The 16,936-nt window shown below is 42.5% G+C and overlaps 1 protein-coding gene across 3 annotated transcripts in view; it reads right to left on the bottom strand.

The window, feature by feature from the left end:
- cadps2 (Ca++-dependent secretion activator 2) overlaps positions 1 to 16,936 on the bottom strand; it is a 660,232-nt gene that overhangs the window by 66,015 nt on the left and 577,281 nt on the right. For all 3 annotated transcript variants that reach the window (XM_080190802.1, XM_080190798.1, XM_080190799.1), the window contains 3 exons: positions 11,902 to 11,976; positions 7,971 to 8,054; positions 6,587 to 6,619 (listed from right to left, as the gene is read on the bottom strand). In XM_080190802.1, the coding sequence (XP_080046928.1) occupies positions 6,587 to 6,619; positions 7,971 to 8,054; positions 11,902 to 11,976 (192 nt within the window). The remainder of the gene's footprint in view (positions 1 to 6,586; positions 6,620 to 7,970; positions 8,055 to 11,901; positions 11,977 to 16,936) is intronic.

The raw sequence follows: 16,936 nt of genomic DNA, 5'->3' as shown, positions 1-16,936 counted from the left end.
GAAAGTTAAAGTTATTCACACAGCGGCTGATTAAAATGGGGAATATTCCACAAACAGCTACTTGAGACAATGGTGTCCTTTAAAATGGAACTGAAAATTAAAATATATATATGAACATATGAAAAGGCAGGGAAATGTGACTGAAGTTGATAGCCCCATTTGAAGAGCTTGCACCAGTAGAAACATAATTGTCTGAGTTGCCTCCAGTGTTGTAACTTTAGTGATTCTATAATTATATGACTTGTGTTTGAATCTGGTGTGAGGAAGATTTCCTACCTATCTGCTGGCTTCAGGAGCTGAGAATGAAAAAGCCTTTAGTAACTGCCTACCTCATTCCAGGGTGTGAAGTCCTCAGTACAAAATTCCTATAATCTGACACAAATTGGCACTAAATTAGTCATCTTGTAAAGGGGATGAGTGCAGCAAGTGGAAAATTCATGCTGAGTTTGGAAATTGTGCACATTTTTCATGTGATTAGAAAGGTTTAGTTTGCATGTGGCCACTGCTGTACCTGAGTCAGGAATGCTTGATGCTGACAAGGTGTCAAGATCTTCCATTATCATTTTGATCAGCACAAATGCAACAAATGGAAGGTTCTTTTTTCAAAGAAAAAGTTGTTTTCGGCCTTGGTAATGTGTCCATTATCAAACTGAAAGATACGTGCAACTTCAACCAAAAAGGAGCTGAGTTAATCAAGCATTGAAATTCAAGTTTCTTCTTTAAAAAAACTGCAAGGAAAATGCAATACTCAATTGTACTCAAATGCTTGTTCATGCATGTAGCTTACACACAAACAAACAAAGCCTAAGGTTTTGAAGAATGAGAACGGAAATAGTCATGGCAGAGATTTACCATCAAGATACTGGCCGATTTTTATCAAAGTTTCACTTAGATTTGTAGTACTACACATACAACAGTGGCTGTGCTACCAATCCCAATGGAAGCCTTTTGGCATTCTTCTAACACTCACTGATTTTGAATAGTGATAGTTGGGAATCAGGTCATGAGGTTAAAGCAAAAGCAGTTGATGAGGGCACTACCAGATTCTGCCACTCAAGCCATTTGGTTGTTTAGTATCCACCAGAAAATCTGCTTAGTTCATAATTTTGAAGATCCAAAATAGCATCAAGTTCTCGCAGCCTGCCTTCAGAAATCCACACGCCATCTATGATAAAACACTTGTGCAACACTGGGCTGAAATATAGTCCACATTTCCTACAGTCACCATGTGTGGGTTGATCATGCTCCTGTGAAGTGCCTTGGGCCATTTTACCAATTTAAAATGTGAGTTATTTGTTTTGTTCTTACATTTCATACTCATTATATTACAACTTGCTCTTGTTACTGGAAATATTTTCCTATTGAATATACAAGTGACACTATTACGCAAAGCATTAACATGCTTTGTTCCCCAGTTTTGTCCAACACGCAGTTAGGTAAAGTTTCACAATGCCTCTCCAGTGTCATGTGCAAGTGGCCACTATTCAGTTATAAGCCTAGACAGTCAGCACTGGCCAGTTGACAAACTAACAGGAACCTTGTGGCCAAACACAATCCTGTTCTGACCAGATTTGCAAACATATTCCAGCACGTTTCATTGAACTGTGATCAGGAGTGGGTGTGTTGCAGTTACATACAATGCAGTAGAATTAACTCAAAAGGGAAGATGATCACTTAAAGGCCAAAGGCAAACAAGTATATTTGCATATATATGTATATATATGCAGGCTATGTAAAGTTCCAATGGCTAGACAGTTTTTAAAAATTCTTTCACAGGATGTAGATTTACATTATCACCCTATTTCAAAGCACGCCACTCCAGACACCTGTGTCGCACCAGAAGGATACTCCCATTGAATCACAATTTCTCTTCAAAGAATCTAAGAACAAACTACACAAGTGACAATTTTTACTTATTCCTGGCTTCATCATTCAGTCATGTCAAGGCAACAGCTTATTGCGGGAACTGAGCGTTAATCTGCAGAGATTGAGAATCTTCCTTTGAATTCAGAGAATGCTATTTTGCCTCTTGTGCTAAACATAGACCGACAAGTTAACAATTATTAGTCCGTTAATAAGAAAATGATCAGGCATCAACTGACTGAAGTACTGGTCTCCATTGTGCCATCCACAGTGGCCAAAAGAATAAAACTGAAAGAGAGATAACACTCTTCCAGCAAGCTTCACAATGCACATTCAAGAAACAATGGTTGAGTGATAGCCTGCAGTAATGACATGAAGGTGGCATGGATATGCAGCACTAAAGGTGAATAATTTGTGCGTGAAAAACATTTGATTTTAGATGGCACTCCTGGTTATGCACAATCATGCTCCACTATGTGGAACAAATCCTGATACCCAGGAGATTCCAGGACTGGAAGAGATGGGGAAATTGAATAAAGCAGGCAGCATTGTCACGAGCGTGGGTACACCTTAGTCACCCACCAGAGTAAGGCAGGTCAAAATGTGGGAAGCTAGATACTGTTCAATACTGGCAAGATAGGTAGCCACATTCTGGTGATCTTACAGTCAGTCCTCCTTAGCAAGAGTTCCATTTCAAAGTAGCTGCATTTGACCTTTGAGGGTGCTCCAGGCCTGAAAACACTTGTGGACCTGACATCTACTATTGACTGGTACTGTCACCCCCAATACAGTATGCTGGGCACTCACGAGGCAGGCCCAGGTTCAGTGCGCGTTGCCATCTGGCCAGCCCAACCTTCTTTTTATTGTGCCCAACAGAAGAAACAGTTCAGCTCCCAGGGAAACACCATGTCCAGTTTCACCCCATTTCCCAACCACATTAGTTATGTTGGATGTCTACCTGAGAAACACACCTGATTCAAAGGAAATTTGAATCTAGCTGTGTACCTGCAATGTAAGTTATTATAACAAATGCAGATGGATTCTATGGCCCTTGCATAGATTGATTACAAGACAATCTCAAGGTTGAAATTATTGGTAGAAACTACTCAAGTTTTATTCTTGCAATGTGCCATCATCTGAAACCAGAGTAAAAGATTCAGCCTTGTAATACAATCTGAGATATCCATTCTTCCCTTCTGAGCTCAATAATAACATACTACCTAAAGAATAATTTAGCTAAAAACAGTGGTATTATTCAATGAAAAAGCTTTAGTCTATTCAGTACAAGAACACATATAGCTTACATTTCTTAGTTCATCTCCAGGTAGATAGGTGTCTTTGCTCCTCAGTGCAATCAGCATTGAGAAGGTGTAAAGATTTCTTCATTTATGTATTTGCTACCATTGTTAAAACTAGTTTGTTGTGGGTTTCTATCCAAGTTAATTAGAATTAAATTTCCCTGCCGTCACTTACCAAACTGCAGACATCTCTTACAAATTATTGGATAGGTAGTAAGATAGTGAATTCATCTAACAATTAATACAATAGAGACTGTTCAAAAAAGTCTAGCCTTGTCCTCCTGCCTCACCCCACCTCTTCAATTACCTCACCCACCATACATAATGCATAATTCATAAATCAATAGTGATGACTGACTGCCGTTGATCCAAGTCATTTCCAATAGGAAATGTTCCACACTTCCTGTGTCCAAGTTCCCCTCCAACTCAATTTAAAGTTTAAAGCTTATTTATTAGCATCACAAATAGGCTTACATTAACACTACAGTGAAGTTACAGTTCACTCAAAGGGTGGTGAATCTCTGGAATTCTCTGCCCGTTGAAGTGGTGGAGGCTACCTCGCTAAATATTTTTAAGACGCGGGTTGATGGGTTTTTGATAAGAGAGGGGATTAAGGGTTATGGGGAGAGGGCGGGAATGTGGAACTGAGCCACGACAGATCAGCCATGATCTTATTGAATGGCGGGGCAGGCTCGAAGGGCTGGATGGCCTACTCCTGCTCCTATTTCTTATGTTCTTATATTCTTATGTTATTGTGAAAATCCCCTAGTCACCACACTCCGGAGTCTGTTTATTCAAGTTTGATGACACCACCGTAGTGGGTCAGATCTCAAACAATGATGGGACGGAGTATGAGAATCTGGTGAATTGGTGTGATAATAATTATATCTCTCCCAACGTCTGCAAAACAAAGGAGATAGTCAGGAACCATTGTGGAGGACACATTCCTGTCTACATCAAAGGGGATGATGTGGAAATGATTGAGACCTTCAGGTTTCTAGTTGTCCAGGTCACAAATAACCTGTCCTGGTCCCTCCATGTTTCTTAACTAGTTACAGTTGAGAAAGCTATAGTTAAGAAAGCTCATCAATGCCTCTATTTTCTCAGAAGGCGAAGGAAATTTGGCTACAACTTCTACAGATACACAATAGAAAGCATCCTTTCTAGTTGTATCATAGCTTGGCATGGCTCCTGTTCTGCCCAAGACCACCAGAAATTACAAAGGGTCATGAGCAAAGCCCAGCTCATCATGCAAAACAGCCTCCCAGCTATTGATTCTGTCTACACTTCCCGCTGCCTTGGAAAAGCAGCTAGCGTAATCAAGGACCTCACGCACCCTGGACGTTCTCTCTTCCACCTTTTTCCATCGGGAAAAAGATACAAAAGTCTGAAGTCACGTTTCAATCAACTCAGGAACAGACTTTTGAATGGACCCATCTCATATTAAGTTGAGCTTTCTCTGCACCCTAGCTATGACTATAACATTCTGCATCCTCTCCTTTCCTTTTCTATGTACAGTATACTGTGTCTGTGAATGTCCTGATGGAATGCATTCCAGGGTACGAAAAGGGATGGCAGGAGAAATAGCAAATGCAGTAGTGGTAATTTACCAAATTTCACTCGACCCTGGGGTAGTTTCCATAGATTGGAAAACAGCAAATGTGACACTGCTGTTTAAAAAAGGAGATAGACAAAAGGCAGTAACTACAGGCTGGTTAGCTTATCTTCTGTAGTAGGGAAAATGCTTGAATCTATCATCAAGGAAGAAATAGCGAAACATCCGGATATAATTTGTCCCATTGGTAAGATGCTGCATGGGTTCATGAAGGGGTCATGTTTGAGTAATTTGGTGGAATTCTTTGAGAACATTACATGTGCAGTGGACAATGGGAACCTGTCGATGTGGTCTATCTGGATTTCCAGAAAGCATTTGACAAGATGCTGCACCAAAAACTGCTACGTAAGATAAAGGTGCCCAGTGTTACGGGTAATGTATTAGCATGGATTGAGGCTTGATTAACTAATAGAAAGCAAAGAGTGGGGGTAAATGGGTGTTTTTCTGGTTGGCGATCAGTGAGTAATGGTGTGCCTCAGGGATCAGTGTTGGGACCTGCAATTGTTTACGATTTACATTGGTGATTTGGAGTTGGGAACCAAGTGTAGTGTGTCAAAATTTGCAGATGACACTAAGATGAGTGGCAGAGCAAAGTGTGCAGAGGACGCTGAAAGTCTGCAAAGGGATATAGACAGCCTAAGTGAGTGGGTGAGGATCTGGCAGATGGAATATAATGTTGGTAAATATGAGGTTATCCATTTTGGTAGGAATAACAGCAAAATGGACTATTATTTAAATGGTAAAAAATTGCAGCATGCTGCTGTGCAGAGGGACCTGAGTATCCTCGTGCAGGAATTTCAAGGAGTTGGTTTGCAGGTGCAGCAGGTAATTAAGAAGGCAAATGGAATTTCTTCTTTTCTTGCTAGAGGGATGGAGTTATGTTGCAACTGTGTAAGATGCTTATGAGGCCATACCTGGAGAACGGTGTACAGTTTTGGTCTCCTTACTTGGGAAATGATATACTGGCACTGGAGGGAGTGCAGAGGAGATTCACTAAGTTGATTCTGGAGTTGAGGGGGTTGGCTTATGAGGAGATAGTGAGTAGACTGGGGCTATACTCATTGGAATTCAGAAGAATGAGGAGAGATCATATAGAAACATATAAAATTATGGAGGGAATAGTTAAGATAGAAGCAGAGAAGTTGTTTGTATTAGTGGGTGAAACTAGAACTAGGGGCATAGCCTCAAAATAAGGGGAAGCAGATTTAGGACTGAGTTGAGGAGGAACTTCTTCACACAAAGGATTGTGAATCTGTGGCATTCCCTGCCCAGTGAAGCAGTTGAGGCTACCTCATTGAATGTTTTTAAGGCAAGGATAGATAAATTTTTGAATAATAAAGGAATTAAGGGTTATGGTGAGTGGGCATGTAAGTGGATCTGAGTCCACGAAAAGATCAGCCATGATCTTACTGAATGGCGAAGCAGATTCGAGGGGCCAGATGGCCTACTCCTGCTCCTAGTTCTTATGTTCTTATAGCGTGAAAGAAACAATACTTTTCACTGTACCCTAATACATGTGACAATAAAAAAATCAGATCATATGAGATCCTAATAATTATCAACTTTGCTCTTAGTATAGTTGTAAAGAATGGCTAACAAAAAGGCTGTGATCTTAAGTTAAGCAATAAACAGCAGCATGAAAAAAGGTATTTCGTCCTCTTGTGATTATTTTTGTGCACATCTAGGTGATTTATGTTTTCATGGGTATATGTAACATGGTGCTATTTCAAGGATATAGACTTAACATTAATCAGTCACTCATTTTCTGAATCATTACTCTAAAATGAAAGTGCAAGGCAACAATACTCACGGGAACATCGACGTACTTTGCGGCAGCTTTCACCTGAAGGGGAGAAAGAGAACAGAGATGGGGCACAAGGCATTTTTTGACATATAAAAGTGTGAAAAGAAGAATACAGTAACCTTGTGAAAATCAGCAACTCTTTGAACTCCTTCCCACCAAACTGCTTTTGTTGCCGCCCTCAAGCACTTTGCTCACGAGCTACCAGATTACATTTATTGCAAATTTACAATTGAATCCTCCCTCCCCCGGCAGAAATGTGAACTCAGATGCTGTTTGAAGGACACAAATTGTACTTTCCTCCTGTAATGTTTTAGTCAGAAGAAGCCAAGTGCAACTATAATGATCAGGCCTGCCCAACCCTAAGGGAGCCAAGAAAGGCCAAAGTCATGGTGCCACTCTGGAGGGAAGGGGAAAGAATCTTATGTACACTGTAATAATGGAAGAATTGGTAGAGTGCCCAAAGCATTAGAGATGCAAGAATTTGTTCATGATACTAAATAACTCTCATTACAAAAAAGAGTGGAACTGCGTCACTGGATATCAATTTTAGAACTCCAGAGGTTAAAGGAATTCATTGCTGGTTAGAACTAAATAAAATTAGTCGGATGGTCTCAGTGTATCCATGCAAATATAAAAGAATTTTTAAAAAAATTGACATATTTTTTGGGATTAGAAAAGTATTAGCCTGATGGATTTTTCTCGTGTGGCTGGAAGTGGAAGAACCTCACTTATCCCAGGATGAAGACTGCGGTCAGGGTGATTTCCTGATGATGCACAGATAGCAGCAAGATCGCTCACTGCGTGTGGGTACACACCTAGTTTCAGCTTGTTGAAATGGGGTAATGGCTTCAACCTAACCTTCAATTAACAGATATTTGGCCAGCTGCAAATCTTATGTGAGCTGGGCAGATGAATTGATGTCCTGTTTCAGGCTGTTGATATGCAAATTAGATTGTGACTATTGTTTTTGGATAGGACTGGCTGGGAGCACGTGTTGTGCATTTTCTGACTAATTTCACCAGTGATTGAGCCAAAGAGGCTGTGAAAAGGTAACCTCCAAATTATCTCTGTGGGCCCGAGGAAACTCCTTCTAGACCCAGGCTCCTCTTTCCTACCTTGCTATCAATTAGGCAGCTTCAGGGCCACCCAGCACTGGGCTGGCCTGAGTCCAATGATCTAGGTTAGGAGGCCCACATGAAGCCTCAAAATGGCACCCAACCCCACACACACCTAATTGGAAGACTCTCATCTCTGAGGACATTATCCATAAATGGGAACCAAGCAAATGTTTAATTTCAACACCATTCGAGAGCTTTTCCATTCAATTAGTGCTGTTGCAGTACTTTATTCACTGAATAATCCTAATGCGCAAATTCCTCAGATTACTTACAGTGAATGATAAGATTGAGGAGAAGAAGGTTCCTTCATCATATCTTGACAACTTCGATAGTACACCTTCCAGCACGAACCCAAACTAGTGTTTTATTTTGGGTGGGGGGAAGAAAATGATATCATCATATAAGAAACTGTAAATGATGTAGCATAATGGTAAACAGAGTCTTCAAATGCAGGAAGTAAGTGCACCATATGTATCCCATAGCATGGGGCATGAATGAATGGTATATTAAACCTTTATCATTTTAATTTGTTACCAAATGGCATCAGTAAGATAAATAAGGATAAGCTGTGGAAAATAATTAGGCACTCATCCAAATTTAGCATAGAGTTACATTACTCATTCAAGAGAGAAAAATCCTACGTCCCAACTTTCCTCACTGTGTACATCTATATATAACATGCTGGAATATTTTGGGTCTGTAGTTATAGAACAAGGGAAGTTCTGTATGCTACCACTGTCCATTCAGCCTCATATCTAATGAACCCTTTTTCTGTCTGTATCAGTTTGGTGTGCTCACCACCTGTTTTGTTCCCCATTGTCCATAAATTCTTGCTTTTTGGGCTAGCAATGGTGCCAGACATAAGGAAGATGGATAATAACTGATGTTGCAGACATTCAGGAAGAATAATGCTCAGGCTGAGATCCTGTCTTGGGCAGGACATAATTTATTTTACCTAAATGTTGTCAAGACTGCAGGTACTGACTGGGATTTTTGGTGGTTATGAAAGTAGGTGGGGGGAATCAAAGAACAAAGGACAATGCAGCACAGGAACAGGCCCTTCGGCCCTCCAAGCCTGAGCCGCTCATGAGCCCAATTAGACCATTCATTTGTATCCCTCTATTCCCAGTCTGTTCATGTGGCTATCTAGATAACTCAAACGATCCCAGCGTGTCCGCCTCAACCACCTTGCTTGGCAATAAGAGTCCCCAAATAGCAGGTGGAATTTTCCCTTTCGATTAGCCCCACCACTCACCAATGATGTAATCAGGTTTCAGTCACGAACAGTTAGCAGCTCCTTTACCACACATGAACATATTATTAGCAGGCCCCCCTGCTGTATCATCCCTCCACATTAGGAATTCCCCCTTCCCACTGTGGCGGGGTTTTATTTTTTTAACTTGGGGCATCCTTTACATAACACAAATACATCCCTCACACACCACACGCACACACACACCTCCCTCAGACATACACACACACCTCCCTCAGATACACACATGCCTCCCTCCCTCACACACACACACACCTCCCACAGACACACACCTCCCTCAGACACACACCTCCCTCAGACACACACACGCCTCCCTCCCTCACTCACATACACACACCTCCCTCACATACACACCTCCCTCACACACAGACACATACACACCTTCCACACACACACGTGAGGGGGATTGAATATAAAAGTAGGGAGGTCTTGCTGCGGCTGTATAGGGCATTGGTGAGGCCGCAGCTGGAGTACTGTCTGCAGTTTTGGGTGCCGTACTTACGCAAGGATATTTTGGCCTTGGAGGGAGTGCAGAGGAGGTTTACTAGGATGATGCCGGAGTTGAGGGGGTTGAGCTATGAGGAGAGGCTGAATAAACTGGGCTTGTACTCGTTAGAGTTTAGAAGAATGAGGGGAGATCTCATTGAGACGTATAAGATGATGAATGGGATGGATAGGATAGAGGTGGAGAGACTCTTCCCGCTCAGAAAGGATAGTAGGACTAGGGGGCACAGCCTCAAGATAAAGTGGGGGGCAGTTTAGAACGGAGTTGAGGAGGAACTTCTTCACTCAAAGGGTGGTGAATCTCTGGAATTCTCTGCCCGTTGAAGTGGTGGAGGCTACCTCGCTAAATATTTTTAAGACGCGGGTTGATGGGTTTTTGAAAAGAGAGGGGTTATTAAGGGTTATTAAGGGCAATTAAGGGTTGCGGAGAGAGGGCGGGAATGTGGAACTGAGCCACGACAGATCAGCCATGATCTTATTGAATGGCGGGGCAGGCTCGAAGGGCTGGTTGGCCTACTCCTGCTCCTATTTCTTATGTTCTTATGTTCTCTCTAGCGCCCTCTTGCACACGCTCATTCCCCTCTCTCACATTCTCACACTCCAAGGCCCGCTTCTCCAAAAGCCAGTCTCTGACTGGCCAAGCAGCTCTGTGGAATTTTTCAAAATGTACTATCCTGTCACAGATCCCTGGGAGAATCCTATGGACCCCTTGGTTCCGCGGACCCCAGTTTGGGAACTCCTGTTTTAGTACCTCGCTGCCTTTCCTTGGCCTGATCACTAATGGCATCTAGATCCCACTGCCTGGCTGTATTTTCCTTTTCCATTTCTCTTCCAATCACCTTTTTCAACCCCAGTATATATCCCCTCTTCTGGCCTGGCAATCGCAAGTTTCTGCAAAACACTTTTGGGACATTTTCCCATGAGAAATACATTGTGCAGAATCTTCTGTCCATTCAGGCTGGCAGGATTTTCTAGCCCCACGGCAGCGAATGGAGATTCGGCTAAGTGCCAAATTTTCCATCCTCACTTGCAGCGGCAGTAGGACCTGAACGACTGCTAAGATCATGCTCACTGTGTAAATACAAGTTGTACACTGATTTTTGTTTGGTGTAGGGGAGGAGAAAATTTCACCACTTCAGTAATGGAGGAAATGGCCTAGGTTAGCACTGCTATCTCACAATGCCAGGGACTCAGGTTAGATTCCTGGCTTGGGTCGTAGTCTGTGTGCAGTTTGCACATTCTCCTCATATCTCTGTGCGTTTCCTCTGGGTGCTCCAGTTTCCTCCCACAGACCTAAGATGTGTGGGTTAGGCGGATTGGCCGTGCTAAACTGCCTCTTAGTGTCAGGGGCACTAGCTAGGGTAAATGCATGGGGTGTTGGGGATAGGGTCTGGGTGGGATTGTGGTTGGTACAGACTCAATGGGCCGAATGGCCTCCTGCACTGTAGAATTCTATGATATTAATCTTCATCTGTCAGCCCAAACACTGAGTTACATTTGCAAAGTTAGCAGAGAGTTGCTGAGAGTTTCATCCCTCTAACATTCTAAATATCAAAATTAAATTTAAAAAGCTATTTTACAGCAGGCTACAGGGCAACTAACGGGAAATGTTAGCAGTATGAGACAGAATGGAGGTACTTGTTATCTCTTGGCCAAGTTAGTAAATTGGCCAAGCTGATTCCAGTTCCATGAACCAAGGGTGGCACCAGTGTCCCACTTAAACGCTTTAATGATGAAGAAAAGTTGGTATATAAACCATGCAGGGATGTTAATTGCTGCAGGGTTCAATGCCAGCATTCTGAAACAAAGATACTGCTTGCTGTAATGGTGATATAAGGTTTATTGGCTAATAAACCTGTTGCTGCTTATGAATTGAAAGAGAGCACTGAGTATGAATCATCATCAACCTGGAGTGGGCAGTGACAGCAGAAATCACAGTAGGCTATATTTAATGCTGGGCACATAGTTTTAGCTATTATTATTGACTGTCTGGTACCCACAAAGAAAGGGTAAGTGACATATACATTGACATATCTGATCAGAAGGAGCCATCATGAATGTGTCATTGCCATGAACTTTGAAAAATGAACAATAAACCCAATATTATTTTTAGTTTATAGAGCAAATCAAGAAATGACCCTGGGATTTGTGTAATCGGTGGCATCTGGTATGTCTGTAGAAATGAGAGAAGAGAAATTCTCTCAGCTTTTTTGCACAGAGATTACCAGGCTGTTTTGAAGAATGCAAAAGGTCCACATTGAACCTCAGTACATCCAGGTTTCAATCCATGAAGTGACCTGGTTGGCATCACCTTGCCTTGAAGCAGTGATCGGGGACAAATAGCAAATCGCGGCACCATCACATCCTGCAGGTAGTGCAGTAAAAACAGTCACCCGCAATGGCAAGTTCTTCAGACCATTTCTTACCTTTGAAACCAGGAGGGAAATCATTTCTTTGAAGGTTTCTTCAATCAAGTCATCAATTTTTGAGTGATACTGCTGCTGCAATTTGAAAAGAAGAGAATAAAATTGCAACTTCAGAGAGGAAAGAAGAAATGATTGTGAAAACAATGTCTTTTTCCACCTCAAAGACAATTAAAAACTATAATTGGGGGATTTCAAATAGAAAACCTTGAGTACAAGCTCCCCACCCAATGCTGTTTTACATTCAGTGCTAGAAAGCTTCCCATGTACACTGTCGCGTTAAGCAGCTAATAGGTCTATTATCTGAGTGAATTGAGTTGTAGACCTCATTCAGGCACAGGAATGTGAAGGATACTTTTTTGTCGGCTTCATTGCAATTAGGACAGCCATGTGCTTTTTCTAAAGACCCATCCAGTTGGGCAAATGAAAGGCTAGGAGAAGATTCAATTAATGCAACATTTTATGTCTGACAACTCTCTTTCTTAAGTCATTTAAGCTGTTCTGTGAAAAAAGAGAGACCCTGATTGTTAGCTGCACAAGGGACTACGCATTCACACAGCAAGCAGCAGTTCACTTGGGTTCACAGAATCCTTGCTGAAAATAAATTTAACTTAAGATGAAATTAAATTTTTTGCTGACAACAAAGCAGAAAGGTTAGTAGCAAATTAACAGGTCACACACAGTCGTACAAAACATTCTCCAAGAACTGTATTCTTCCCTCTTTTTGTAAACTGCCAAGCTTTAAATTATGATTAATAAGTAAGCTGAAAGACCCAATCTTTCACTACTAGCAGTACCACTATTGTCCCTGTAGTCTCTCACATGTCTTTTGTAAGGAGTTTTACTTAGAAGGACTAACCTGTCAAAATTCAAGGACATGAGGCCTTAAACATGATTGTCAGGCATGTACATTAAAAATACCAAAACTCCTCAGTTGTCAGTTAACTTTGCCTTAATTCCTTAATTACAGCAGTCCGAAACATTTAAGGGCAAAAGCATTACCCTTCATACAAACTGGTAACCTAGCCAATAGTTGCCCCTAAATAACTAATTGTTCCCATGCTCTGTGTTGTACAATAGAAGCCCGATCATTTACACATTGCAGGTCTGCCCTTAAGAATTCAGTCCCAAATCGATTTTGCTTTGCTATACCCACATCCTCCGCCTGCTCCCAAAAGCCTCCTAAAAATCTCCATTTGTGCCTTTGATTTCTCCTTCGCTAATTCCTTCTTTTCATGTCTCGTGTCCACCTTTCTGCCTTGTTGAGTGTTCAAAGATGCCTCTTTTACATGAGGAGCATAATACAGATGCATGTTGTTGTCCTTTGTTGTGTATTACACTCCAACTGCACAGATCTACGCCCAGTGTTTTCAAGAACCTGCTCTTGCCTTATGGACAAATCCACATTGAAACAATGCCAGTTTTCAGTGCTATGAAAGGAGCAGCTTGTCGCTTCCATTTCCTACAATGCATTCAAATTATGATAACAGGAATGGATTACTTAATTTCAGTTTAATTACACAACTTGCCACAGAATTAGAGCTCACAAATGAAGCCAATATTTATGGTTAGGCTTCAAACAAAGTGAAATATCATAACAAATTGAATGTTGGTATTGAATTTAAACAGGGCAAAAATTAAACCCACTTTGCAAAATTTTATCTTGCACATTCTTCCCCAAAAAGTAATTTTTTATTGATCAATACATTAAGTTTATATTCTACATCTATTGGCACAATGAGCTCTTTCTATAATATCAGAAAGAGATGGCATGGAAGAATAAAATGGGATTTCATTTTATCCTTTCATGCCATCTCTTTCTGATATGGGGATCTGATCAAGGTATAGAAAATGCTAAACTGAATTGATAAGGTAAATATAGACAAATGTTTCTTCTGATGGACTAATCTAGAACAAGAGGTCACAGGTATAGGTTGAGAGATGGTAGATTTAAAACTGAGGACGAGGAGGGGCTACTCGCAGAGGCCGGTAAATTTGTGGAATTTACTGCTCCATGGCGTGGTGGAGTCTAAATAATTAAATGATTTCAAGAAGGAGATAGAAAGATATATCTTTGATAAGAAATAATAATGTTTTTTATGGGGAACAAGTAGGTAGATGGATTTGAGACCAAGGAAAGATCAACCATGATCTGACTGAATGGTGGGGCAGGCTTAAAGGGCTGAATTGCCTACTTCTACTTCAAATTCCAATGTTCCTATGTTCATTGCTGGATGTATGTAGCATCTAATGTGGAACTCAAAAATATACATCACAGAAGGTCCTGAGCTTGAGTTCTAGTCTGTGCTGATGTAAGTGCAGAAGTAGGGCACTATGATTAATAGCAAACATCTTTGAATAAGGCCCCTGGTTGCAATTGTTATACACTAACCCTGCTGGGATGCATGCAGATGTAGACATCAGATTATGGCAGAATGGGAGTTGGCTGTGAGAACATAAGAACATAAGAAATAGGAGCAGGAGTAGGCCATCTAGCCCTTCGAGCCTGCCCCGCCATTCAATAAGATCATGGCTGATCTGTCGTGGCTCAGTTCCACATTCCCGTCCTCTCCCCATAACCCTTAATCCCCTCGCTTATCAAAAACCCATCAACCCGCGTCTTAAAAATATTTAGCGAGGCAGCCTCCACCACTTCAACGGGCAGAGAATTCCAGAGATTCACCACCCTTTGAGTGAAGAAGTTCCTCCTCAACTCCGTTCTAAACCGCCCCCACTTTATCTTGAGGCTGTGCCCCCTAGTCCTACTATCCTTTCTGAGCGGGAAGAGTCTCTCCACCTCTATCCTATCCATCCCATTCATCATCTTATACGTCTCAATGAGATCTCCCCTCATTCTTCTAAACTCTAACGAGTACAAGCTTAGTTTATTCAGCCTCTCCTCATAGCTCAACCCCCTCAACTCTGGCATCAGCCTAGTAAACCTCCTCTGCACTCCCTCCAAGGCCAAAATATCCTTGCGTAAGTACGGCGCCCAAAACTGCAGACAGTACTCCAGCTGCGGCCTCACCAATGCCCTATACAGCCGCAGCAAGACCTCCCTACTTTTATATTCAATCCCCCTCGCTATGAAGGCCAGCATCCCATTCGCCTTCCTGACCACCTGCTGCACCTGCAAGCTGGGTTTTTGCGACTCATGCACAAGGACCCCAAGGTCCCTCTGCACCGTTGCCTGCTGCAGTTTTTCGCCACGTAAGTAATAATCCTTCCTACCATTATTCCTACCAAAGTGGACCACCTCGCACTTGCCAACATTAAATTCCATTTGCCATTTCCTGGCCCATTCGCCCAGCCTATCTAGATCCTTCTGTAGACTCTCCACACCCTCCGCACAATTTGCCGTTCCACCAATCTTGGTGTCATCAGCAAATTTCGACACCCTACACTCGGTTCCCTCCTCCAGATCATCTATATAAATGGTAAATAGCTGAGGCCCCAGCACCGACCCCTGGGGCACCCCACTAGTCACCAACCGCCAATCCGAATAGCACCCATTGACCCCCACTCTCTCCCTCCTATTTGACAACCAATCCTCTATCCACGCTAACACCCTACCCCCAACTCCATGTCCCCTGACCTTCTGCAATAACCTCTTGTGAGGTACCTTGTCAAACGCCTTCTGAAAATCAAGAAAGACCACATCCACCGGCTCTCCTCTATCCACCGTCCTAGACACATCCTCATAGAACTCCAGTAAATTTGTCAGACACGACTTCCTTTTAATGAAACCGTGCTGCGTCTGCTCTATCAAGCAATTCCCCTCAAGATGCCTCGCTATTTCCTCCTTGATGACGGATTCTAACATTTTACCTACAACAGACGTTAAACTAACCGGCCTATAATTCCCTGCCTTTTGCCTGGCACCCTTCTTAAACAACGGCGTAACATTAGCCGCTTTTCAATCTTCCGGCACTTGCCCGGAATCCAGCGACATCTGGAAAATAACCACCAAGGCATCCACCATCACCTCCGCCATTTCTTTCAGAACCCTCGGATGCATTCCATCCGGTCCTGGGGACTTGTTCACAATCAGCCCCTCCAGTCTGTCGAGCACCGCCTCTCTCATAACAGTAATGTCATTAAGACCCTCCAGTCCTACCACCTTTCCATCTCTAACACCCGGCAAATTATTCACGTCCTCCTCCGTGAAGACAGAAACAAAAAAGTTATTCAGGACCTCAGCCATATCCCCATCCCCTACCACTAAGTCCCCCTTCTCATCCTCTAAGGGACCAACGTTCACCCTAGCCTGCTTCTTCCTTTTTATATATTTATAAAAATTCTTGCTATCCTTTTTTATATTAAGCGCTAGCCCAGCTTCATAGTTTCTCCTACCCTTCTTTATCAACTTCTTTGTCAATCTTTGTTGACATTTAAACCTCTCCCAATCCTCTTCTCGCCCACTACTCTTAGCTACTCTAAACGCCTCCGCTTTTAATTTAACACTTTCCTTCACCTCCTTCGTTATCCACGGCTTATTACCTCTCCTCCTGCTGTCCTTTTTGACTATCGGAATAAATTTCCGCTGAGCACCAAGAAAGATCTCCCTTAAAGATTCTCCACTGCTTCTCAGCAGACCTACCTTCCAACGCGCTCCCCCAGTCCACATTCGCCAATTCTTCTCTCATCCTACCGTACTCCCCTCTGTTCAAACAAAGGACGCGCGTCTGGGAACCCACTTTGTCCTCCTCCATCTGCACCAGAAACTCCACCATACAATGATCACTCTCCCCAAGAGGATCCTTCACCGCAAGGTCCCTAATTCTACCCGCCTCATTACATAACACCAGATCCAAGATAGCTCGCTCCCTCGTTGGCTCCAACACACACTGTTCCAGGAAACTATCCCGGCAGCATTCCAAGAACTCCTCCTCGAGCCCACCGTGTCCAACATGGGTCGACCAATCTATATGTAGATTGAAATCCCCCATAACTACGGCCGTCCCATTCCTGCACGCCGCACTTATTTGCGCGTTAACAGCCCGCCCCACCTCCAGATCATTATTTGGGGGCCTATAGA

This window comes from Carcharhinus amblyrhynchos, chromosome 6 (assembly GCF_965287045.1).
Source record: "Carcharhinus amblyrhynchos chromosome 6, sCarAmb.v2.hapA, whole genome shotgun sequence".
Lineage (NCBI taxonomy): Eukaryota > Metazoa > Chordata > Chondrichthyes > Carcharhiniformes > Carcharhinidae > Carcharhinus > Carcharhinus amblyrhynchos.
Note: the sequence above shows the minus strand (reverse complement) of the source record. Positions and strands in the feature narration are given on the sequence as shown.